This window comes from Gallinula chloropus (assembly GCF_964237585.1).
Source record: "Gallinula chloropus genome assembly, chromosome: 9".
Lineage (NCBI taxonomy): Eukaryota > Metazoa > Chordata > Aves > Gruiformes > Rallidae > Gallinula > Gallinula chloropus.
The window spans coordinates 13,699,251-13,724,195 of NC_140094.1; the positions used below are offsets into that span (position 1 = coordinate 13,699,251).

The following is a 24,945-nucleotide window of genomic DNA, read 5'->3' on the forward strand; positions in this document are numbered from 1 at the left end:
CAGTTGGGACTTTAAACTTTTCTAATACTTGTTTCAATGCTTGTCCAAATAAATTTGGTGATTCAGTGAATCCCTGAGGTAAAACTGTCCATCTAAATAAATTGTTGCTTTTGTCCTGTGAAAGGATCTTCCCATTCAAAAGCAAACATGTCTCTACTATCAGGGTCCAGTGGACAGGTCCAGAAAGCATCCTTTAAATCAATCATACTAAACCATCTGTGGTCATCTGGTATTTTACTCAATAGAGTGTAAGGTTTAGGAACTACTGGGTGACGCACTTGAACTATTTGGTTTAACTGTCTTAAATCCTGTACCAAAGGATATGACCCATCGGGGGTTTTGTTTGTTTGTTTGTTTGTTGTCTTTTTTTTTTTTTTACTGATAAGATTGGGGTATTAAAAGGAGACATACATGGTTTCCAAAGCTTATCTTTAATTAAACTCTCTATAAATGGTTGGAGACTTTTACAGCCTTCCAATGAAATAGCATACTGGTTTTGGCAAATAATTTCATTGTCCCTTTTAAGTTTAATCTTTAAAGTGGTAATGTTTAATCTACCTCGATTACCCTCTCGCACCCACACTATTGGATCAATTTGGTTTTCATCTTCCTCTGTTAGTAAAGCCATGGATACCACAATTTGGTCATCCTGGGTTTTCAATTCCAATCCTAATTGTATTATCGAATCTCTTCCCAATAAATAAGTTCCGGAATCAGGGATATATAAATTGCCCACAAATTTTCTCATCACCTAATCTTAAAGTGTTATTTTCAAACATGGGGACTAGGAATCCTTTCCCTTTTACCCCGATACAGTTATACATTGGTCTTATAGCTTCAGTCCTTGAGGCATAAAATTTAAGGAAGTCCTAGAAGCTCAACCAGGGAGACAACGTCCTCCTCCTGGGGTCCCACCTTCAATTTTATCAAGGGTTCTTGGTAGGACCTTAAATTAATAAACCCCTGACTTCCCTATTCATGTTCAAAGGACATGAAGGGAATTACCCTTTCTTCTTTTCTTAGCTCAGGACATTCTCACTTAAGATGTCCCTGTTTGCTACACCCATAACATCCTGCTGAGAGAAAACCAGCCCATAGGGATTGCCAAAGTTTTCTCCTACCTCCGCCAATTCCTCCTTCATTCATGTTTCTCACACCCTCCCACTTCCTTTTGTCCAGCTTTTCCCTCTACCACTCTGTGAGACTGGCTCTGTTCTTTTCTTTACTACCTCATCAACAGCAGATACCATCATTTTTGCTTTCTGCTTCTGCTTTTCTTACTCTCTTTTCACAAACACTTTCTGAGCCTCTCTTAGTAAATCTTCCAAAGATCTTTCACTCCAACCATCTATCTTCTGTACCTTTCGCCTAATATCAGGTCATGCTTTAGTCACAAAATAAACTTTCAGAATTCCTTGTGCTACAGGATCTTCAGGATTCATACCCGAATATTTTCTCATTTGATCTCTCAGTCGCTGTAAAAACACTGAGGGTGTCTCATCTTTTTCCTGCTCAATCTCAAAGGCTTTAGTAAAGTTTTGAGACTTAGGAGCAGCCTCCTTTATACCTTCTATGATTAGGTTTCTTAAATCTCCCATGTTAAAACAGGCTGTTTCTGCTAGTTGGGGTAGCAAGTATTGTGATCAATTGCTCGCAGAATCTTTTCCTTTAGGCTTTGCACATAGATTTTCAAGCTATCAGGGAGACCCCTAATCAGTGGTTTAAGGTGGACTGGATATACCGGAGTGGCAAGGGGAATGCCCGGCCTCCATGGCTCATACATGCTTGAATGCACACAGCCTTTTTGCACTGATTCTGCCAGCCCAGATAATTTAATGGAGCCAGCAGTTTTTCACCCAATCCTGTCCCTGGGGTAAGGGACAAGATCAGTGCATCTCAAGACTGCAAAACTTATCTATCCCCCAGGCCAGGGAAGAAGCATCATTAGAGATACTGACTGCCTTAGAGGCGGCCATCCTATAATTACATACAAACTTCACAGGGGCAATACATCCTGAGAGGGCCACACTGTAGTATCCAAATTTCCCCTATTCACTCTCAGGAGGTCACACTGTAGTTACACAGTTTACGTTACCCATATCATACACTCTTTATTCTTTCATCGCCTAGACAGCTAGTCCCCTCAGTGGGCAATCATTAACCCCAAAGGACTGTCTGGCGGCTTACCATGTAGCACTACCCTTGGGCTACCCATGGGATCAGACAGCTTGCTCTTCTTCTGTCCCATCATCTGGAGCGCACTCAGTCAACAATATATTCACTCGCTTCCCCTGGTTCGTGGCTCACGCCCTCGCGGGCAATGAGAACCGCACTACTGAGGGTCCGCACTCGCTTGGGGAATGCGAGCTGCCGGTCCCCCTCTCATGCACACACACACTCGCCGCGCTTCCAGGATCCCCGACCCAGACCGAACGGATTTCCCCCCCAGATACTCACGCGTCCTGCGTCTTCGTCCGGACCTTTGTGCACAAAGTTTATAGGGTCTGCCGGCCTCCCTTGCCTAATATCTTGGAATTTGGGTTCGTCGGTGCAATCGAGATGGGAAATGGGTTACCAAGGCCGCCAAACAACAGGCGGGGCGCCTCCCTGATAAGACCAAGAGTCCCATCTCGTGAGTTGCATCCGAGTCACGGCACCAAATTGTTATAAATTTGAGACATACTCCAGTTGATAAAGCCAAACAACAATTTATTAATTAAGCAAGCCCGCAAGATATAGGCAAATATCAGCGCTGGGCGTCCGGAGGAGACCCTTGCTCCTGCAAACGGCACGCACCTCACCCTTCTGGAGTCCCCTTTTTATAGTCCTGTAGTTCCGGGTACACGTGGCATATTCCAGTGTTTTTCTGTAGCTGTGTAAGCTGGTAGTGGGGGTCGTCCTGGTCCCCCGTAGTCCTCCTCTACGTTGTGTTCAGTATCTTATTTGGTTAACTCATTTAATCCTATCAGGATGTTGCTAGTGATAAAACAATGGTTCCCCTTTTGACCTGGTTACCTATTCACAGCCATAGTCTACCACAGGCACCAACTCAGCAAGATCTGAAGTTCTTTCAGGGTGTTACTAGTGATGGAACAATGGTTCCCCTTTGCCCTAGTTGCTTATTTACAGTCATAGAAGGTTTGAGAACAATTACTTATTACACACCCGATCAGGAGAAGCCATGCATTTCCTCACCTGTCAGGGAGAGGGGGCTTGGCCGGAGGGAGGGACAGGGGCTGTGGGGAGCTGGCCTGGGTGTCCCTGTAGGGGATGGTGGCATTTTTAATTCAGCACCAACTCATTTTTTATCCAGGGGTCCCAGCAGGAGAGCTGGAGAAGCTGGGGAGGAGGAGCCAGAGCAGTGGGCAGGATATGGGCATCCCAGTGTCAGAGGACGTCAACATCAGCACCAGGACACCGTCTTGCTAACCTATATCTGCAGCACCACGTGGTGAAGAGTTAAATCCTGACATGTCAAATCTGATGGGGAAATGACCCCCTGGAATGAGGCAGCTTCCCCCAGGTCCCTGTCAGACAGGTACAGTGGGTCCCAAGGGTGCTCTCCTCCATTAGGACAGGGTCCACGCACCACCGTGGCCATCCCACAGTGCTGGGCAGGGCCTGGGCCTGGGCCAGGCCGTGTCCATGTTGCACAGGCCGCAGCCATGGCTGCTGCCTTATATTGTTACACCTTCAAACAAATACTGCCAAACCTGCTCTCTGGCCTGGGTCTAGCCTGGCTGCTTGTAATTTCTTCCAGCTCTTGCTAATGAATCTGGTGGAAGAAAAGTGTCTTCCTCTTTTGTGTGCCCCTGTGGAACGTGGGATGCCAGCATGACCACTGCTCTATCACAGGCATTGGACCCACTGCGTGAGGCGGGCAGGGAAGGAGCCTCAGGGAGCAGGCCCCAGCCCTGCCTCGCACCCACCCCAGTGAGGGGTCATGTCCGGGAGCTCCCTGCTTTCTGCCTCATGCTGTGCCGGAGTGGGGACCCTCTAGAGGGCAGCCAGTTGCCAGCAAAAGGCCTGTTTTGAGTGAATGATACTCCATCCCTGGAGAGACCGGTGTGAAGAGTGTCCGTGGTGTCCCCGCTCACCCAGTGCACATGGCCACAAAGCTTAAAGCAGCCCGGGCTCCGGCCTGAGGCCAGGGGATGGGCACAGCCAAAACGGGGCTTGAAGCTGTGCTGGGAACACCAGGCCGTGGCACTTTCTGTGGTTTGTCGTGTTGCCTTTGTGTGAGCAACGGTTTGTGTGTGTGGTGCTCTAGGAAGACGTCAGTTAAAACAGTTCTGAACGGGTGGTCACAGCATAGCAGTAGGTTCTGGAAGCTGAGGTGCTACTTGAAGGGTCTCTGGTGGGCTTGCAGCAGGTCTGGTGGGCTTGCAGCAGTTTGTTATTCCTGGACTGGGGTTTCCATGGTGAGGGAATGTTTGATCACCTGGCAGGCTGTTGGCCGGACACTGACAGGGAAGGGTGCACAGGGCCCAGTGGTGGCTGAACTGAGCAGCTGGTTGGCTCGCCGCTGGCTGGTTGGTGCCCCCAAATTGGGTCTAGCGTGCCCCTTTTGTGCTCGGAAGCTCATCTGTGATCCGAGAGTTGGTGTTGTGTTCCAGGTTCGGGTTCCTGTAAGGGCCCGATCCTGGTACTGGTCACTAAGGCAGCAGAGAGCCACTTTGACGTGTCTGTTGACAAGTCGAAGTGGCTCATGGAGAAGCCCCAAAGGCTGGTCAGTGCTGCCAGAAGCCCACGGTGAGTGTGGGGAGCACTGGGGATGGCGGGTGCTGGGGTGGTGGGATCTCCTGGCTCTGTGCTGTGGGGCTTTTGGTGATAGTGTGCTGAGATCCTGATGGTCCCATGGGTTTCCGTTATCCATGGGACTTGGATGCTTTGTCTCGCCGGGTTTGAGGGCTGAGCCTTCCTTTGCCACAGGGGAACAGGGACCTTGGTGTTTGGTATTCTGTAGCCCCTGATCTTAACCCGTCCTGGAAGGTAGTGCCCAGAAGGCAGTGCCGAGGAGGAGCTGACCCGGATGTTTTTTGCATACCGAGTCCTCCTTGAGCTTTCTAAGCCCAGGGGACCATGTCTTGTTAGGATTCAAACTTCCTTAGATAAAAAATGTTCACAGCAGCTCTCAAAGCTGGGTGGAGCTTGGCCCCTGGGGAGGGGCTTGGGCCATTAATGCTCTGTATTCCCCTGGCTGAATTCAAGGTCTGGCTTTCAAAAGCCAAATTTTGAAGCCTGGCACCAATTGGTCCCTGTTCCCTTGTCAGCTGTCGGCTTCGGAAATGCCCATTGGGTCACTTTTTTAAGAGGGTCCTGTAGTTTCTTTCAACACATACACTGTTGGTCATTGCTGAGAGCTTATAAAATGTTTTGTTGCTGTTTGCAAAGATGATCACCTATAAAATGCAGTCATATGTGAACTATGGAGTGCTAAGGCAGGAGGCTCCTCATGCTGTAACGGCCTTGTAAGCCGGTTTTTCTCTGCTGAGTTTGGAGGGTGTTGAACCACTTGAATTGTGATTTTTTTTTTTTTTTTTTTTTTTGTGACGATTAATTGTAGCTTATCCCCCATTTACAAGTTTAATTGAGAGTAAGTCTTGTCTGGCTGTTAGCTTAGTGGCATTAAAGCTGGGTGTGTTCCAAAAATACCTTCTGAAAAGCGGCCTTAAATCTCCAGTTCTGTGCAGCGTAAGGCCTGATGTGACTGATGGTGCTAATCCTTTATACTCTTGGCAGGTAGAAATGCTTCCTGGTTGTTTCTGTGATAGAAATGCTTATTTTACAGAATTAGCAGGTTTTGTTTTCTGGTTTTATTCTGTCAGTGTAGAGAGAGTCAAGCACGTATCCTTTTGCCTTGAGAATAGGTGGCTGATTGAAAAAAGGACATAACCACTTCCCATCTACATTTCTTTCCTTAGTAGGGCAAGCACAGGCATACCTGGCTGTGCAGATGTGTATGTCCTCTGTGCCACTGGAGAAGTTGCCCTCTTTTCAGGTGACACAGTTCACATCTTGGTGAAAATAACACAAATGACAGTGTCCAAGTGTCCAGGTGGTAATGTTGTGGGTAAAGCACATGAATTATGACTACTAATTTGCAGGAAAGCTGCAAATAGTCCCGATGTCCTTGAAATAAAGCCTTGAGAAAGGACTCGAGAGTGGGAGGCCGGTAATGGCTGTTACGCCTTCAAACAAATACTGCCAAACCTGCTCTCTGGCCTGGGTCTAGCCTGGCTGCTTGTAATTTCTTCCAGCCCTTGCTAATGAATCTGGTGGAAGAAAAGTGTCTTCCTCTTTTGTGTGCCCCTGTGGAACGTGGGATGCCAGCATGACCACTGCTCTATCACAGGCATTGGACCCACTGCGTGAGGCGGGCAGGGAAGGAGCCTCAGGGAGCAGGCCCCAGCCCTGCCTCGCACCCACCCCAGTGAGGGGACATGTCGGGGAGCTCCCTGCTTTCTGCCTCATGCTGTGCCGGAGTGGGGACCCTCTAGAGGGCAGCCAGTGGCCAGCAAAAGGCCTGTTTTGAGTGAACGATACTCCATCCCTGGAGAGACCGGTGTGAAGCAGTGTCCGTGGTGTCCCCGCTCACTGAGGGCAGCCAGGCACAAAGCTTAAAGCAGCCCGGGCTCCGGCCTGAGGCCAGGGGATGGGCACAGCCAAAACGGGGCTTGAAGCTGTGCTGGGGACACCAGGCCGTGGCACTTTCTGTGGTTTGTCGTGTTGCCTTTGTGTGAGCAACGGTTTGTGTGTGTGGTGCTCTAGGAAGACGTCAGTTAAAACAGTTCTGAACGGGTGGTCACAGCATAGCAGTAGGTTCTGGAAGCTGAGGTGCTACTTGAAGGGTCTCTGGTGGGCTTGCAGCAGGTCTGGTGGGCTTGCAGCAGTTTGTTATTCCTGGACTGGGGTTTCCATGGTGAGGGAATGTTTGATCACCTGGCAGGCTGTTGGCCGGACACTGACAGGGAAGGGTGCACAGGGCCCAGTGGTGGCTGAACTGAGCAGCTGGTTGGCTCGCCGCTGGCTGGTTGGTGCCCCCAAATTGGGTCTAGCGTGCCCCTTTTGTGCTCGGAAGCTTGTCTGTGATCCGAGAGTTGGTGTTGTGTTCCAGGTTCGGGTTCCTGTAAGGGCCCGATCCTGGTACTTGTCACTAAGGCAGCAGAGAGCCACTTTGACGTGTCTGTTGACAAGTCGAAGTGGCTCATGGAGAAGCCCCAAAGGCTGGTCAGTGCTGCCAGAAGCCCACGGTGAGTGTGGGGAGCACTGGGGGTGGTGGGTGCTGGGGTGGTGGGATCTCCTGGCTCTGTGCTGTGGGGCTTTTGGTGACAGTGTGCTGAGATCCTGATGGTCCCATGGGTTTCCGTTATCCATGGGACTTGGATGCTTTGTCTTGCCGGGTTTGAGGGCTGAGCCTTCCTTTGCCACAGGGGAACAGGGACCTTGGTGTTTGGTATTCTGTAGCCCCTGATCTTAACCCGTCCTGGAAGGCAGTGCCCAGAAGGCAGTGCCGAGGAGGAGCTGACCCGGATGTTTTTTGCATACCGAGTCCTCCTCGAGCTTTCTAAGCCCAGGGGACCATGTCTTGTTAGGATTCAAACTTCCTTAGATAAAAAATGTTTACAGCAGCTCTCAAAGCTGGGTGGAGCTTGGCCCCTGGGGAGGGGCTTGGGCCATTAATGCTCTGTATTCCCCTGGCTGAATTCAAGGTCTGGCTTTCAAAAGCCAAATTTTGAAGCCTGGCACCAATTGGTCCCTGTTCCCTTGTCAGCTGTCGGCTTTGGAAATGCCCATTGGGTCACTTTTTTAAGAGGGTCCTGTAGTTTCTTTCAACACATACACTGTTGGTCATTGCTGAGAGCTTATAAAATGTTTTGTTGCTGTTTGCAAAGATGATCACCTATAAAATGCAATCATATGTGAAATATGGAGTGCTAAGGCAGGAGGCTCCTCATGCTGTAACGGCCTTGTAAGCCGGTTTTTCTCTGCTGAGTTTGGAGGGTGTTGAACCACTTGAATTGTGATTTTTTTTTTTTTTTTGTGACGATTAATTGTAGCTTATCCCCCATTTACAAGTTTAATTGAGAGTAGGTCTTGTCTGGCTGTTAGCTTAGTGGCATTAAAGCTGGGTGTGTTCCAAAAATACCTTCTGAAAAGCGGCCTTAAATCTCCAGTTCTGTGCAGCGTAAGGCCTGACGTGACTGATGGTGCTAATCCTTTATACTCTTGGCAGGTAGAAATGCTTCCTGGTTGTTTCTGTGATAGAAATGCTTATTTTACAGAATTAGCAGGTTTTGTTTTCTGGTTTTATTCTGTCAGTGTAGAGAGAGTCAAGCACGTATCCTTTTGCCTTGAGAATAGGTGGCTGATTGAAAAAAGGACATAACCACTTCCCATCTACATTTCTTTCCTTAGTAGGGCAAGCACAGGCATACCTGGCTGTGCAGATGTGTATGTCCTCTGTGCCACTGGAGAAGTTGCCCTCTTTTCAGGTGACACAGTTCACATCTTGGTGAAAATAACACAAATGACAGTGTCCAAGTGTCCAGGTGGTAATGTTGTGGGTAAAGCACATGAATTATGACTATTAATTTGCAGGAAAGCTGCAAATAGTCCCGATGTCCTTGAAATAAAGCCTTGAGAAAGGACTCGAGAGTGGGAGGCCGGTAATGGCTGTTACGCCTTCAAACAAATACTGCCAAACCTGCTCTCTGGCCTGGGTCTAGCCTGGCTGCTTGTAATTTCTTCCAGCCCTTCCTAATGAATCTGGTGGAAGAAAAGTGTCTTCCTCTTTTGTGTGCCCCTGTGGAACGTGGGATGCCAGCATGACCACTGCTCTATCACAGGCATTGGACCCACTGCGTGAGGCGGGCAGGGAAGGAGCCTCAGGGAGCAGGCCCCAGCCCTGCCTCGCACCCACCCCAGTGAGGGGACATGTCGGGGAGCTCCCTGCTTTCTGCCTCATGCTGTGCCGGAGTGGGGACCCTCTAGAGGGCAGCCAGTGGCCAGCAAAAGGCCTGTTTTGAGTGAACGATACTCCATCCCTGGAGAGACCGGTGTGAAGCAGTGTCCGTGGTGTCCCCGCTCACTGAGGGCAGCCAGGCACAAAGCTTAAAGCAGCCCGGGCTCCGGCCTGAGGCCAGGGGATGGGCACAGCCAAAACGGGGCTTGAAGCTGTGCTGGGGACACCAGGCCGTGGCACTTTCTGTGGTTTGTCGTGTTGCCTTTGTGTGAGCAACGGTTTGTGTGTGTGGTGCTCTAGGAAGACGTCAGTTAAAACAGTTCTGAACGGGTGGTCACAGCATAGCAGTAGGTTCTGGAAGCTGAGGTGCTACTTGAAGGGTCTCTGGTGGGCTTGCAGCAGGTCTGGTGGGCTTGCAGCAGTTTGTTATTCCTGGACTGGGGTTTCCATGGTGAGGGAATGTTTGATCACCTGGCAGGCTGTTGGCCGGACACTGACAGGGAAGGGTGCACAGGGCCCAGTGGTGGCTGAACTGAGCAGCTGGTTGGCTCGCCGCTGGCTGGTTGGTGCCCCCAAATTGGGTCTAGCGTGCCCCTTTTGTGCTCGGAAGCTTGTCTGTGATCCGAGAGTTGGTGTTGTGTTCCAGGTTCGGGTTCCTGTAAGGGCCCGATCCTGGTACTTGTCACTAAGGCAGCAGAGAGCCACTTTGACGTGTCTGTTGACAAGTCGAAGTGGCTCATGGAGAAGCCCCAAAGGCTGGTCAGTGCTGCCAGAAGCCCACGGTGAGTGTGGGGAGCACTGGGGGTGGTGGGTGCTGGGGTGGTGGGATCTCCTGGCTCTGTGCTGTGGGGCTTTTGGTGACAGTGTGCTGAGATCCTGATGGTCCCATGGGTTTCCGTTATCCATGGGACTTGGATGCTTTGTCTTGCCGGGTTTGAGGGCTGAGCCTTCCTTTGCCACAGGGGAACAGGGACCTTGGTGTTTGGTATTCTGTAGCCCCTGATCTTAACCCGTCCTGGAAGGCAGTGCCCAGAAGGCAGTGCCGAGGAGGAGCTGACCCGGATGTTTTTTGCATACCGAGTCCTCCTCGAGCTTTCTAAGCCCAGGGGACCATGTCTTGTTAGGATTCAAACTTCCTTAGATAAAAAATGTTTACAGCAGCTCTCAAAGCTGGGTGGAGCTTGGCCCCTGGGGAGGGGCTTGGGCCATTAATGCTCTGTATTCCCCTGGCTGAATTCAAGGTCTGGCTTTCAAAAGCCAAATTTTGAAGCCTGGCACCAATTGGTCCCTGTTCCCTTGTCAGCTGTCGGCTTTGGAAATGCCCATTGGGTCACTTTTTTAAGAGGGTCCTGTAGTTTCTTTCAACACATACACTGTTGGTCATTGCTGAGAGCTTATAAAATGTTTTGTTGCTGTTTGCAAAGATGATCACCTATAAAATGCAATCATATGTGAAATATGGAGTGCTAAGGCAGGAGGCTCCTCATGCTGTAACGGCCTTGTAAGCAGGTTTTTCTCTGCTGAGTTTGGAGGGTGTTGAACCACTTGAATTGTGATTTTTTTTTTTTTTTTTGTGACGATTAATTGTAGCTTATCCCCCATTTACAAGTTTAATTGAGAGTAGGTCTTGTCTGGCTGTTAGCTTAGTGGCATTAAAGCTGGGTGTGTTCCAAAAATACCTTCTGAAAAGCGGCCTTAAATCTCCAGTTCTGTGCAGCGTAAGGCCTGACGTGACTGATGGTGCTAATCCTTTATACTCTTGGCAGGTAGAAATGCTTCCTGGTTGTTTCTGTGATAGAAATGCTTATTTTACAGAATTAGCAGGTTTTGTTTTCTGGTTTTATTCTGTCAGTGTAGAGAGAGTCAAGCACGTATCCTTTTGCCTTGAGAATAGGTGGCTGATTGAAAAAAGGACATAACCACTTCCCATCTACATTTCTTTCCTTAGTAGGGCAAGCACAGGCATACCTGGCTGTGCAGATGTGTATGTCCTCTGTGCCACTGGAGAAGTTGCCCTCTTTTCAGGTGACACAGTTCACATCTTGGTGAAAATAACACAAATGACAGTGTCCAAGTGTCCAGGTGGTAATGTTGTGGGTAAAGCACATGAATTATGACTACTAATTTGCAGGAAAGCTGCAAATAGTCCCGATGTCCTTGAAATAAAGCCTTGAGAAAGGACTCGAGAGTGGGAGGCCGGTAATGGCTGTTACGCCTTCAAACAAATACTGCCAAACCTGCTCTCTGGCCTGGGTCTAGCCTGGCTGCTTGTAATTTCTTCCAGCTCTTGCTAATGAATCTGGTGGAAGAAAAGTGTCTTCCTCTTTTGTGTGCCCCTGTGGAACGTGGGATGCCAGCATGACCACTGCTCTATCACAGGCATTGGACCCACTGCGTGAGGCGGGCAGGGAAGGAGCCTCAGGGAGCAGGCCCCAGCCCTGCCTCGCACCCACCCCAGTGAGGGGACATGTCGGGGAGCTCCCTGCTTTCTGCCTCATGCTGTGCCGGAGTGGGGACCCTCTAGAGGGCAGCCAGTGGCCAGCAAAAGGCCTGTTTTGAGTGAACGATACTCCATCCCTGGAGAGACCGGTGTGAAGCAGTGTCCGTGGTGTCCCCGCTCACTGAGGGCAGCCAGGCACAAAGCTTAAAGCAGCCCGGGCTCCGGCCTGAGGCCAGGGGATGGGCACAGCCAAAACGGGGCTTGAAGCTGTGCTGGGGACACCAGGCCGTGGCACTTTCTGTGGTTTGTCGTGTTGCCTTTGTGTGAGCAACGGTTTGTGTGTGTGGTGCTCTAGGAAGACGTCAGTTAAAACAGTTCTGAACGGGTGGTCACAGCATAGCAGTAGGTTCTGGAAGCTGAGGTGCTACTTGAAGGGTCTCTGGTGGGCTTGCAGCAGGTCTGGTGGGCTTGCAGCAGTTTGTTATTCCTGGACTGGGGTTTCCATGGTGAGGGAATGTTTGATCACCTGGCAGGCTGTTGGCCGGACACTGACAGGGAAGGGTGCACAGGGCCCAGTGGTGGCTGAACTGAGCAGCTGGTTGGCTCGCCGCTGGCTGGTTGGTGCCCCCAAATTGGGTCTAGCGTGCCCCTTTTGTGCTCGGAAGCTTGTCTGTGATCCGAGAGTTGGTGTTGTGTTCCAGGTTCGGGTTCCTGTAAGGGCCCGATCCTGGTACTTGTCACTAAGGCAGCAGAGAGCCACTTTGACGTGTCTGTTGACAAGTCGAAGTGGCTCATGGAGAAGCCCCAAAGGCTGGTCAGTGCTGCCAGAAGCCCACGGTGAGTGTGGGGAGCACTGGGGGTGGTGGGTGCTGGGGTGGTGGGATCTCCTGGCTCTGTGCTGTGGGGCTTTTGGTGACAGTGTGCTGAGATCCTGATGGTCCCATGGGTTTCCGTTATCCATGGGACTTGGATGCTTTGTCTTGCCGGGTTTGAGGGCTGAGCCTTCCTTTGCCACAGGGGAACAGGGACCTTGGTGTTTGGTATTCTGTAGCCCCTGATCTTAACCCGTCCTGGAAGGCAGTGCCCAGAAGGCAGTGCCGAGGAGGAGCTGACCCGGATGTTTTTTGCATACCGAGTCCTCCTCGAGCTTTCTAAGCCCAGGGGACCATGTCTTGTTAGGATTCAAACTTCCTTAGATAAAAAATGTTTACAGCAGCTCTCAAAGCTGGGTGGAGCTTGGCCCCTGGGGAGGGGCTTGGGCCATTAATGCTCTGTATTCCCCTGGCTGAATTCAAGGTCTGGCTTTCAAAAGCCAAATTTTGAAGCCTGGCACCAATTGGTCCCTGTTCCCTTGTCAGCTGTCGGCTTTGGAAATGCCCATTGGGTCACTTTTTTAAGAGGGTCCTGTAGTTTCTTTCAACACATACACTGTTGGTCATTGCTGAGAGCTTATAAAATGTTTTGTTGCTGTTTGCAAAGATGATCACCTATAAAATGCAATCATATGTGAAATATGGAGTGCTAAGGCAGGAGGCTCCTCATGCTGTAACGGCCTTGTAAGCAGGTTTTTCTCTGCTGAGTTTGGAGGGTGTTGAACCACTTGAATTGTGATTTTTTTTTTTTTTTTTGTGACGATTAATTGTAGCTTATCCCCCATTTACAAGTTTAATTGAGAGTAGGTCTTGTCTGGCTGTTAGCTTAGTGGCATTAAAGCTGGGTGTGTTCCAAAAATACCTTCTGAAAAGCGGCCTTAAATCTCCAGTTCTGTGCAGTGTAAGGCCTGATGTGACTGATGGTGCTAATCCTTTATACTCTTGGCAGGTAGAAATGCTTCCTAGTTGTTTCTGTGATAGAAATGCTTATTTTACAGAATTAGCAGGTTTTGTTTTCTGGTTTTATTCTGTCAGTGTAGAGAGAGTCAAGCACGTATCCTTTTGCCTTGGGAATAGGTGGCTGATTAAAAAAAGGACATAACCACTTCCCATCTACATTTCTTTCCTTAGTAGGGCAAGCACAGGCATACCTGGCTGTGCAGATGTGTATGTCCTCTGTGCCACTGGAGAAGTTGCCCTCTTTTCAGGTGACACAGTTCACATCTTGGTGAAAATAACACAAATGACAGTGTCCTAGTGTCCAGGTGGTAATGTTGTGGATAAAGCACATGAATTATGACTATTAATTTGCAGGAAAGCTGGAAATAGTCCCGATGTCCTTGAAATAAATCCTTGAGAAAGGACTCGAGAGTGGGAGGAGGCCTGTAATGGCTGTTACGCCTTCAAACAAATACTGCCAAACCTGCTCTCTGGCCTGGGTCTAGCCTGGCTGCTTGTAATTTCTTCCAGCTCTTGCTAATGAATCTGGTGGAAGAAAAGTGTCTTCCTCTTTTGTGTGCCCCTGTGGAACGTGGGATGCCAGCATGACCACTGCTCTATCACAGGCATTGGACCCACTGCGTGAGGCGGGCAGGGAAGGAGCCTCAGGGAGCAGGCCCCAGCCCTGCCTCGCACCCACCCCAGTGAGGGGACATGTCGGGGAGCTCCCTGCTTTCTGCCTCATGCTGTGCCGGAGTGGGGACCCTCTAGAGGGCAGCCAGTTGCCAGCAAAAGGCCTGTTTTGAGTGAACGATACTCCATCCCTGGAGAGACCGGTGTGAAGCAGTGTCCATGGTGTCCCCGCTCACTGAGGGCAGCCAGGCACAAAGCTTAAAGCAGCCCAGGCTCCGGCCTGAGGCCAGGGGATGGGCACAGCCAAAACGGGGCTTGAAGCTGTGCTGGGGACACCAGGCCGTGGCACTTTCTGTGGTTTGTCGTGTTGCCTTTGTGTGAGCAACGGTTTGTGTGTGTGGTGCTCTAGGAAGACGTCAGTTAAAACAGTTCTGAACGGGTGGTCACAGCATAGCAGTAGGTTCTGGAAGCTGAGGTGCTACTTGAAGGGTCTCTGGTGGGCTTGCAGCAGGTCTGGTGGGCTTGCAGCAGTTTGTTATTCCTGGACTGGGGTTTCCATGGTGAGGGAATGTTTGATCACCTGGCAGGCTGTTGGCCGGACACTGACAGGGAAGGGTGCACAGGGCCCAGTGGTGGCTGAACTGAGCAGCTGGTTGGCTCGCCGCTGGCTGGTTGGTGCCCCCAAATTGGGTCTAGCGTGCCCCTTTTGTGCTCGGAAGCTCATCTGTGATCCGAGAGTTGGTTTTGTGTCCCCGGTTCGGGTTCCTGTAAGGGCCCGATCCTGGTACTTGTCACTAAGGCAGCAGAGAGCCACTTTGACATGTCTGTTGACAAGTCAAAGTGGTTCATGGAGAAGCCCCAAAGGCTGGTCAGTGCTGCCAGAAGCCCACGGTGAGTGTGGGGAGCACTGGGGGTGGTGGGTGCTGGGGTGGTGGGATCTCCTGGCTCTGTGCTGTGGGGCTTTTGGTGACAGTGTGCTGAGATCCTGATGGTCCCATGGGTTTCCGTTATCCATGGGACTTGGATGCTTTGTCTCGCCGGGTTTGAGGGCTGAGCCTTCCTTTGCCACAGGGGAACAGGGACCTTGGTGTTTGGTATTCTGTAGCCCCTGATCTTAACCCGTCCTGGAAGGCAGTGCCCAGAAGGCAGTGCCGAGGAGGAGCCGACCCGGATGTTTTTTGCATACCGAGTCCTCCTTGAGCTTTCTAAGCCCAGGGGACCATGTCTTGTTAGGATTCAAACTTCCTTAGATAAAAAATGTTCACAGCAGCTCTCAAAGCTGGGTGGAGCTTGGCCCCTGGGGAGGGGCTTGGGCCATTAATGCTCTGTATTCCCCTGGCTGAATTCAAGGTCTGGCTTTCAAAAGCCAAATTTTGAAGCCTGGCACCAATTGGTCCCTGTTCCCTTGTCAGCTGTCGGCTTCAGAAATGCCCACTGGGTCACTTTTTTTCAGAGGGTCCTGTAGTTTCTTTCAACACATACACTGTTGGTCATTGCTGAGAGCTTATAAAATGTTTTGTTGCTGTTTGCAAAGATGATCACCTATAAAATGCAGTCATATGTGAAATATGGAGTGCTAAGGCAGGAGGCTCCTCATGCTGTAACGGCCTTGTAAGCAGGTTTTTCTCTGCTGAGTTTGGAGGGTGTTGAACCACTTGAATTGTGATTTATTTTTTTTTTTTTTGGTGACGATTAATTGTAGCTTATCCCCCATTTACAAGTGTAATTGTCTGGCTGTTAGCTTAGTGGCATTAAAGCTGGATGTGTTCCAAAAATACCTTTTGAGTAATTGGGCAAATGAACTTGACTGTTTTGGCCACCTAAAATAGGTAACCTCTCGATGCTGAGGAGCCTGTGTTTGGGTGAATATTCTGGATATTAACCAATTTGAATCTAAAGGGAAAAGGAAGAAAAATAAACCAGTTTGATGTTCTGCTCCCTGTTGCCGGATACTTGGGGAATGCCATCTAGTCCATAACCCTGTAAACAGGACCTGCCCCAGCTGTGTGCCTGTATAAGCTCCTCTCTGCTGCTCTGTTGCTGAGTTTATTCTTTTTGCAAGCAACACATGGTATTTACTATAATGTGTAGTGTTATGCCTACAGTATTTGGGTTCGGAACCACTGCCTGTACCAGGATGCAGTGGAGAGCCACGCCAGAGCTGCTGCCCGCCTTTAATACAGCAGGATGCTCTCGGGACACTCCAGCTCCTCATCTACCTTATTCTTGGCAGCTCTGTGTGAGCCAGATTCTCACTGGAGGAGCTGTGCTGTGGTACTGCTAAATGCTGCTGTCTGTGTTCTGGCCAATAAGCAGGGGGTAGCACAGCACAGTGATTTGGAGCCTGCAGTCTGGCACATGGGTTCAGTGCCTGTCCTGGGAAAGAACTGCGTCCTGTTTGGGACCGTGCAGTTCACACTGGCATTTAGGCTGTTCCAAGCCTATGGCTGTAGCTTGGATATGGCTCAGGCTTGTTCACTCTGTATTTCTGAGCTGTGACATACAGTTAAAATATAATCTCTTCTTTCTCTACCATCAGTCACTCGGCATCTGAAGAAGCCTCTGGCTCTGACTCTGAAAGTGAATCCATGGGTTCAAAACCCCAGCAGACCCCTCCTGGAACCAAAGAAAAACCAGCCTCTAAGAAGGAAAGGATAGCAGATGTTAAAAAGGTATTGCCCCATTGCTCTGTCTAGCTGTGTTAGCCCTGTACCCACCATGAAAGGGCAGACAGCAGGACCTTAAGGAAGCTGTCTTCGACTTCCCTGCCACTTTGCATATTGACCAAACAGCCTCTGGTCTCTGGTGTCCCTGAAGCACTTGTTGGCTGTTTGATCTGTGTGCACTTCGCACAGCTGCTCGATGAGAATGAGTTTTGTGGAGAAAGCTGCTATGTATGTATAGACTGAGGAGGACAGTGCTGTCAGTGCTCCCCTCCTGCCTGCAAGGGAGAAGTGAAGCATTTTGTTACCTGCTTCTTCCTCCCTCAATCCTCTGGGCTGTTGGCTCAGGTCGTGGCTCGTTCTCCTGTGTTCAGACTGGCAAGGAAGGATGTGTTTATAAAGAGCTGTGGTAATGCAGCACTAAACTTTCTGTTTTATTGTTGGTAAGTGGGGAGTGAAGGAAGTTTTCTCTTCCTCTGTGGGCTTCTAAGAGCATATCCCCAACAATCAACATTAAAGTTATCCTGGGAGGGAGCATGTCCATACCCAGGGTGCTAATTAGCATGGATGAAACATGAAGAGGTCATGGCAACCTCTAATAAGCAAGCCTCTCCCTTCCTTAATTTCTCTGTTAATGAGTGTTTTCCTTAGCTAGGCCTAGCTTAGCTGTGTTGATGCCTGTTCCCCTTGAATAACCAATGGAATGAATTGTTGCTGTTTATTTTGTATTTCTATCTAGGTACACCCGTGAGGGTGAGGGTAATTGGCGTTAGGTGATACTCAGATTTGTCATCCTAAAACTGTCCCATGTTAAAGATGAAAAGACAAGTTCTTCGAACAATTTGGGGAGTATTTCAGGTTTTTCTTTCATGTGAATTTATCTGTCTGTACTCTCTGTGCCCAGCAGAGATGCACCTCTGCAGTCTGCCCGTTGCAGTGTTACCCCGTTACTGCTTTACCAGCAGCAGCAGAATTGCTGGGCTGCAGCTTTGTATTCATCACACTGCCAATCCCAAGTCCCTGCTGCATCTGGCAGGGTGTTTTGATTTCCTTTTCCTGCTCATGGCTTGCAGACATATTTGAGGACTGGAGGGAGGGAGAAGCAGGAGAATCAATAGGTTTAGAAAACTGTAAGAGGATCAAGCTCTGCTGAGGGAGAGAGGAATTGTTGGTGGAGGTGTTTGGGTGGCACGTTAGTGGTTTGTATCAGCCCTGTAGAGCTTCTGGTGTCCTGTCACTGCTTGCAGAGGGCTGGCCATCTCAGCGCTCTGTCCTTCAGCCTGAATGAGCTGGAGAGTGATTTGTGCCCAGAGGGAAAGGTGGACAGCTATAAAAACGTTAAGATAAAAGATGCTGCTTTAGAGTGTAACCGAATACCCCCAAATAATCCTAATCCTTTTCAGCAGGTTTCTTAAAGCATCAATCCTGCTGGTTGCTAATTCTCTAATGGTTTTATGTTGATATTAAAAAAAAAATACTGGGGGTGAAGCAGGCCTTCTGATGGTCTGTTTCTTTTGCAGATGTGGGAGGAATATCCTGATGTTTATGGGCTTAGGAGATCAAACCGAAGCAGACAAGAACCATCCCGATTTAATATCAAGGATGAGGTAAGAAAATATTTTTAAGTAAGAAAAAACAGTGAGGGATTATTGAACATGTAAAAGCAACTGAGCTCAAAGAGCAAGAGCAAAGGCAGGACTCATCTGCCTTGCCTTGCCAACACTGAGCCCTAGCCTGGTGTGTGGATGTTGGGGCTCAGGGTTAAGGTCCTGGTCCTGCAGCTGGATCTGCTTGGCGCTGATCTCGTTGCTGGAATGGGGTGCAAGGCAGGTCAGGCTCTGCTGCAGGAACATCCAGGAGAGATAAGTCTGTGTTAAAAAAAACAAGTATTAAAACCAAATGAAAGCCCAGCACACACTCAAACAGCAATAAAGGAAACTTCCCAGAAACACCTCACCAAAAACCCATCTATTCTTTGGTAGAATACTGGGGAGTCTTTCATGCTTCCCTTGGAGGTGACAATGGTCAGAGTGAACCTATTTTCCAAGCATTGTCTTTTTCTGCAGATACAGGAATTAACTGCTGACTTCATTTACATCCACCAAGTTTTCATTTACAGGTCTTCAGGAGGTTAGGCAGTTATAAAGGAGAAGGAAAAAAACAAACAAGGAGAGGCTTAGACAGACCATAAAGCTTGGGACTGATTGCTAGGTGCAGAACCATGTAATTGGGACCCTAAGGATAAGCAGTCAAATTTTCAGCAGAGTGGGAGCCCAGGGATGCTCTCTGAGGGTCAGGCTGTTGGTGCTTCACTGCTGAAATGTGCGTTTGGATGCCTAAGAGGTCCCAGTTGTGCTGCAATCGTAGGTCTCCAGCTCCTTGCTCTGGTGTGTTATTGTTGGGGGGCACCCCGGGAGCTGGATGATGCTCATAGCAGCAGGTTAGGAAGGGGCTTGGGGCACATCACCAACTTAGCTTTTGTTTTCCTTTTCAAGTCTGGCAAAGCCAAGGCTGGCTGGCTCCTCTCATCTACTGAGGGAGGTGATGCTATTGAACTGGAAGTTGCAGGTGACTTCCTGACTAGCCAGAGCTGGCTCCTCTTCTGCAGCCCCATCACACCAAAGCATCCTTCCAGTGCTGCAGGGAGCGAGCAGTCGTGCTGTGTCTGAGCTCAGATCGTGTGCATGCCTTTCAGTTGCACCCTTGAGGGGACAGTCCAGAGGGAAGCCTACAACCTGATTTTCTTTCTTTTCAATTAAAGGCAAGTAGTGAATCTGAAAATGAGAGCCCAAAGAGAAGAGGCCAGAAGCCAGTGAAAAGAACGTAAGTTTCTAGGGAAAGGGTTTTGAATGGCAGTACTTTGTCTTGGTTTGGATTGTTTGATGGGTGTAGTCAATGTGGAGAGCTTGTAAAATAAATCATTTCATATTTCCAGCAATACTACTTTGGGTGACTAAAATGGAAGTATGAACATACATCTACAGATGGATGCAAGTTCCCAGTTTTTCTTTTGTTTATGTTTTCCTGCTCTGCCTGTGGCAGAATCGGAATAAATCAGGTTCTGTTTGGGATGTCAGTCTTTCACTTCTCCATCAGGTTCCTTACTCTGGTGCAGAGATACTTAAACCAGTTTAATCCCTGCTGCTCTCCCCTTTTAGATTAAAATGCCAAATTAGCCTCCATTGTGTTTCATAACCCGCTGGTACAACAAAACACCTTCCATAAAGCATATTTTGGATGTCTGATCACCATAACTGAGTTCACTTACAGTCACCTGCCTCCTCCAAAGGGCAATTCAGAGCTGCAGCCTTGCTCTGAATTGCCCACACAGAACCTACTTCCTTCCACTAACGACACAGCGAGATTTGGCCTCCCATTTCCTAAAATCAGAGAATCACCCCATGAACCCCCCTGCATTGCACTGAACAACCAAGAGGGCAGGTCTGAACTTTCTCTCATCTCATCATTGTAACCTGTGAGAGTCGGGTGTCTGCTTAGCCAAGCGTTGGGGTGGAGATGTGATTGCCCGTCCATGACCTACATTTCTGACCGTAGAAGTAAATGGAGGAGGGATGCCTCTGGTGAAGAGGATGAAGATGGAGGTGGTCAAGGTAGCAGTGGGGAGAGTGACCCTGAATGGAAAACAATTAAAGCAAGAAGACCTGCCCAAAGGAGGTAAGAAGTGGTTGTTTCAGCCTTGTCTTTCTCTGCATATGTCTGTCTTTTCCTGCCTGTGCTGGGTGGAGAGGTGATTTCTGTCTGTCACTAAAGAATGGCTGGAGTTTTTCTGCAATATTACCATTTTTTATGACCTAGCAAGACTAGGATCTAGTTGCTCTCTCATCAGCCCATTTCATGTTCTGGGGAGTGATGCAGTGGTGTCCATGGTACTTGGAGTAGACTAAATATCTAGGAGTTTAATGCCTGAGATTCATGCTTTCTTAAAGATGTGTTACAATGGATGCTTATGTAAAGTACACTGCAATATAGCTTTCTGTTAATTCTTATTTTAGAGTGGTGCCCAAAACTGGTATTAAAAAGGCTTACAAACCCCAATGTGGGAAAAAGAGAAAGAGACCAGAGTCATCTGATGATGAGGATGATGACGAAGATGTTGTGCCCCCCAAGAGACAAACTCTACGAAGAGCAGCCAAAAACATCAGGTAAAATAATCTTGCTCCTGGTGGAGACAACCTCCTCTATTGATGGTCTTGCTTCTACTGCAGAGTTTATTCCACCTCCTTGAGAAGCATCTGGTATCAGCCATGGTCAGCAAAACTGTATGGAGGAGATAGTCTGATACAATGTAGCTCTATGAGTGTCTGAGGGAAAAGCACTGCATGGCTGATTTAAGAAATGCCTGTGCTGAGCATGCACTGAACCCCAGGGTAAAGGCTGGAGAAAGCTTGCTCCAGTCCACGCCAGCCTGGGTTCTGGGACTGGGAAGAGTGAAGGGCTCTTTAACAGTCTGGTTTTGGTCTTGAACAGTTACAAAGAAGATGAGGACTTGGAGACTGATTCCGATGACCTGATAGAAATGACTGGAGAAGGTGCTGATGATCAACAAGATGACATTGAAACAATTGAGAAAGTCTTGGACATCAGGGTTGGAAAGAAAGGAGGTGCGTCATTCTGGAAAAAGCCTTTGCTTCTGATGTCAGTCATGTGCCCTTATGGTTTCTCTTGAGCCTTTGCAACTTGAGAGTGGGACCAATGGTCTTCACCCTTTCCTTTGTGCCTCTTACACATGTCTTCTGGCAGCTGGGTAAAATCTATCATGGAGAACCCTAAAATGTCAAGTTTATATGCTAAGCAGCTCCATTGGAGAGAGTCCAGAGAAGGGGTACAAAGATGATTAAGGGCCTGGAGCTTCTTCCCTATGAGGAAAGGCTGAGTGAGCTGGGACTGTTCAGCCTAGAGAAAAGAAGACTAAGGGGGGACCTTATTAATGTTTATAAATATCTTAAGTATGGGATGCAGGGGGAAATGGCCAGCCCCTTTTCAGTGATCTGTGGAGACAGGACAAGGGGCAATGGCTGCAAGTTGGAGCACAGGAAGTTCTGCACCAACATGCGGAAGAACTTTTTCACAGTGAGGGTGAGGGAGCCCTGGGACAGGCTGCCCAGGGAGGTGGTGGAGTCTCCATCTCTGGAGATATTCAAGACCTGTCTGGACGCCTATCTGTGCAATATGAGCTGGGGAGCTGCTTTGGCAGGGGGGTTGGACCCGATGATCTCTCGAGGTCCCTTCCAACCCCTATGATTCTATGATTCTATAAATGACAAAGCAGTAATGGAACTAAAGCTGGTGGTTTGTTCCCATAGCCTTTCAAAAGTGTTTTTGTACAACTGAATGGTCCTGAATATTTTGAAGAGCCCTTTGAATTATACTTAAAGAAAAAGCATTTAATGCAGAGAGATCTGAAAGATTCTGTTGTACAGAAGCTTTTGTGTGCCTGTCTTACTGGGTTGCAGAATCTGTAGGATGTTCTCGTGCTGTCACAAAAGATGTATTAGAAGAACCTTTCTGCTCTACTGCAGTTTGTATCCGGTGCTTGATGACACAGGTACCAACCACAGCCCCATTTCTTTTGCAGCCACTGGTGCTTCCACCACAGTGTATCTAATTGAAGCCAATGGCAACCCAAATGCTGACTTTGATCCCGAAAAAGACGAGAGTGAAATTCAGTACCTGATCAAATGGAAAGGCTGGTCATACATCCATAGCACGTGGGAGAGTGAAGAGTCCCTGCAGCAGCAGAAAGTGAAGGGCCTGAAAAAGCTAGAAAACTTCAAGAAGAAAGAGGAGGAGATCAAGCAATGGTATGTTTCACTTCAACCAGGGGTTTGGCCTTGGGCAAAGCTTTTTTAGGCAGAGGTTTGCAGAGGCGTGACTGTAAAAATTCAAGTTATTCTCACAAAGCATGTTGCATCCAAAGCAGCAGTTTTGGGTGTTCAATACCTGTCTCTCTTTGCCACTGAAGCACATCTCACCTCATAGATATGATGCCTGTGGCCATGGTGTTAAAAGAGTGAAAGAGGCCTGAAATCCTCAATATTGCCACTTCCCAGGCTTGGGAATTGGGTAGCTGATGGCAAATAAATGGTACGCAGATTCACCTACCCAGGAGGTGTCACAAGGGCTTTGCAGCCTTATTAATTACAGGCTTATCTGTGTGCAAAGTTTTGCATCAGTTTATGTCCAGCCTCCCCTGGAACTCTAAGGGGAGATACAATGTGATTCCAAATGGATGAGGCTGGAGCAGCAGCTTCCGTCTCCATTAGATTCTGGTTTTGAGGCTGATTCTTGCAGCAGAATGAGGTGTCATTTACCTGGGAGACAACATGAACGTCTGTGACACTGGCTTCCCAGTAACGACTTAGAATTAGAGGAAGCTCTAAGAGACATGTCCCCTAAGCAGCAGTCAGATTCAGTGACTTCTCTGCATGCCAGAACTGTGTAGGAAAGCAGAATTTCTACACTTGATGCCTGTGAACGTTTTATGACAATGGTTGGATTTTTTTTTGCATCCAGGCTGGGCAAGATGTCACCTGAAGATGTAGAATATTTCAACTGCCAACAAGAGCTAGCTTCAGAGCTGAACAAACAGTATCAAATAGTGGAAAGAGTAATTGGTAAGTGAACCCGTCACTCTTGTAAGGGAGTGAAGAAAGATGTGAGGCTTTAATCTCTAGTGGCCGCAGAATGAGTGTGTGGCTCTCTCTTCTCTCCTGTCCTCTGTTATCTCCGGAGGGAAAAAAAAAACCCAGAAAACGAAAACACACACAAACCTGGTGTTAAGTGTATTTCAGGGTGAGAAATTCAGGGATTTGAGCTTGAGGATGTGGTTAGGCAGCAAAGCAGCTCAGGAGTTAAATTTCCATGACTACTTAGTAAATTAAAACAAGACCTAGTGAGCACTTCAGCAATATCACAGTCATGTCAGTCAGAGGTGCCGGCATCCAGTTGCTTTGGGGATTGGCTCAGAGAGCTGTTTCACCTCTTTCCATATGATTCCTGTGAAAAGGCACGGGGTGTGTGGCAGTGACAGGCTGCCTGCCCCCTCTGCCGGCTGACAGGACTGCATCGGCTGCGACAGGACATTCAGATTTCCCAGGTAAAGGAGCGTTTTTTTGGTCACTCTACACGTTTTCTGCTAGCCGAGAACTGTCTTGTGTTGTATGGGTGGTTCAGACTGCTCCGCAGCCACGCTTGTGGTTCAGCCACTGAGCCACAGGTGCTGAGGTTTGGGCTTTGTTGCATATTTTTCAGCTTACAATCACAAAACATCCTTGAATGACCCTGAGTACCTGTGTAAGTGGATGGGACTGCCCTATGCCGAATGCAGCTGGGAAGACGAGGCTCTGATCAGCCAGAAATTTCAGCGCTGTATTGACAGCTTCAACAACAGGAACAACTCCAAAACCATTCCTACGTGCGACTGCAAGGTTTGCTGGCTTCTCTTCTCTCCTGGTTGATTTCTCCAGGCTGGGTGATGACACCGCTGCTTGGATGTTTGTTTGCTGTTCTTGTAGTGTACTTTAGGCAGAGATACAAACCCCCCTTTTGGTTCCATTTACTCTGTGAGAATGTTCTGTCCAGCGGGCGAGTGGGAGGCTTAATGAATGCTTGCACAGAGCTTCCTGAGCTGCTACAGAAGTGCAAGGTCTGAATATCAGCAGCACATCTGGGAAAAGAGAAAAACTGTGAGATGTTGATATAGTGGGGAGAGGGCCAGAGATAGTGGGAGAAAAAACAAGAAGGCAAAAGAGAAATTGGAGCTTGTTCCGTCTCGTGTGCATCACGTCCACCTTGCTGCACTGTTGAGGGGCACTTGGAGCCCTGGTCATTGGACCCAGAGGACAGCAGGCAAAACAGAACACTGCAGAGTGGTTTTCTGAGCTGCAGACATAAGCACTGACTATGAATATGTGGATGGACTTTAGGCAGTGAGCAGATGTGTATTTATTGCTAAAGTTTCAACCTTATTGGTCTTCAGTGGGCTTACAGCTTCTCCTTTTCCAGGTATTGAAGCAGAGACCGAGGTTTGTTGCCTTGAAGAAACAGCCTTCTTACATTGGCAGTGAGAACCTGGAGCTACGAGATTACCAGCTGGAGGGCCTCAACTGGCTGGCTCACTCATGGTGCAAGTACGTACACACGCTGTGTGGCAGTCGTTTTGTCTCCTGAGACTTTTGTCTCAGTAGGATCTGGCCGCCTTGTTTCGAAGCCAGTTCTTTGTGTCCTGCAGCTTGAAGGATTTCAGATGTTCCCATGCCCAGCTGCCTTGCAGACCTCGCAAGCAGGAACTATCTAGAGCATGAAGTTACCAGGCCCCTGTCTGGGCCTGTTTGCACGCTGGCCTAGGCCGCTGTGCGAGCCTAGTGCCTGTTAGCCCTGACTTTCCATTGTCCTAACTGAAAAAGCATTTCT

General features: G+C 48.8%; 1 protein-coding gene across 1 annotated transcript in view; it reads left to right on the forward strand.

The window, feature by feature from the left end:
• LOC311194981 (chromodomain-helicase-DNA-binding protein 2-like) overlaps nt 1-24,945 on the forward strand; it is a gene marked incomplete at both ends in the record, with an annotated part of 51,404 nt that overhangs the window by 6,058 nt on the left and 20,401 nt on the right. The window contains 18 exons of the mRNA XM_084268246.1: nt 4,617-4,752; nt 6,772-6,818; nt 7,118-7,253; nt 9,266-9,312; nt 9,612-9,747; nt 11,761-11,807; nt 12,107-12,242; nt 16,389-16,521; nt 18,033-18,119; nt 19,274-19,335; nt 20,068-20,187; nt 20,526-20,675; nt 21,001-21,134; nt 22,109-22,334; nt 23,047-23,151; nt 23,592-23,629; nt 23,785-23,960; nt 24,538-24,662. Of these exons, the coding sequence (XP_084124372.1) occupies nt 4,617-4,752; nt 6,772-6,818; nt 7,118-7,253; nt 9,266-9,312; nt 9,612-9,747; nt 11,761-11,807; nt 12,107-12,242; nt 16,389-16,521; nt 18,033-18,119; nt 19,274-19,335; nt 20,068-20,187; nt 20,526-20,675; nt 21,001-21,134; nt 22,109-22,334; nt 23,047-23,151; nt 23,592-23,629; nt 23,785-23,960; nt 24,538-24,662 (2,041 nt within the window). The remainder of the gene's footprint in view (nt 1-4,616; nt 4,753-6,771; nt 6,819-7,117; nt 7,254-9,265; nt 9,313-9,611; nt 9,748-11,760; nt 11,808-12,106; nt 12,243-16,388; nt 16,522-18,032; nt 18,120-19,273; nt 19,336-20,067; nt 20,188-20,525; nt 20,676-21,000; nt 21,135-22,108; nt 22,335-23,046; nt 23,152-23,591; nt 23,630-23,784; nt 23,961-24,537; nt 24,663-24,945) is intronic.